Source organism: Buceros rhinoceros, unplaced genomic scaffold (assembly GCF_000710305.1).
Source record: "Buceros rhinoceros silvestris isolate BGI_N320 unplaced genomic scaffold, ASM71030v1 scaffold25381, whole genome shotgun sequence".
NCBI lineage: Eukaryota > Metazoa > Chordata > Aves > Bucerotiformes > Bucerotidae > Buceros > Buceros rhinoceros.
This window is the reverse complement of record NW_010396294.1, coordinates 1-374: the sequence shown is the minus strand read 5'-3', so window position 1 is coordinate 374 and position 374 is coordinate 1. Positions and strand designations below refer to the sequence as shown.

Sequence of the window (374 nt, the reverse complement as noted above, 5' to 3'; positions counted from 1 at the left end):
TCCTGTTCCCGCTCCTTCTCTCGCTCCCGCTCCTTCTCCCGCTCCCGCTCCCGTTCCCGCTCCTTCTCTTCCCGCGCCTTCTGCTCAGCCTCTCGACGAACTTTCTCCACCAAGTCTGCCCTTTTCTTGGCCAGCTTTGAGCCGTCGAGGGGCACGAAGTACAGGTCTGTGCGGGAGCAGGAGTTGAAGCCGCGGTCCAGGTGTTTGTTGAATCTGGGGGCAAGAGGTGAAGCCTGTCAGCACAGAAGGGGCTGGAGGGCAGCGATGGGGACGGGGACGGGGGCAGGGGCAGGCAAAGCCAAGCCCAGCACTGTCGGAAAGGGAAGAGCATCACGGAAAAGGGGAAAGGGCACAGCCGCACCCCAGGCTTGGGG

General features: G+C 63.4%; 1 protein-coding gene across 1 annotated transcript in view; it reads right to left on the bottom strand.

Moving 5' to 3' along the window:
• Window positions 1-213, bottom strand: part of ATN1 (atrophin 1) — a gene marked incomplete at its 5' end in the record, with an annotated part of 3,959 nt that extends 3,746 nt beyond the window's left edge. The window contains one exon of the mRNA XM_010145871.1: window positions 1-213. Coding sequence (XP_010144173.1) covers window positions 1-213 — 213 coding nt within the window.
• Between the last annotated feature and the right edge of the window lie 161 nt (window positions 214-374).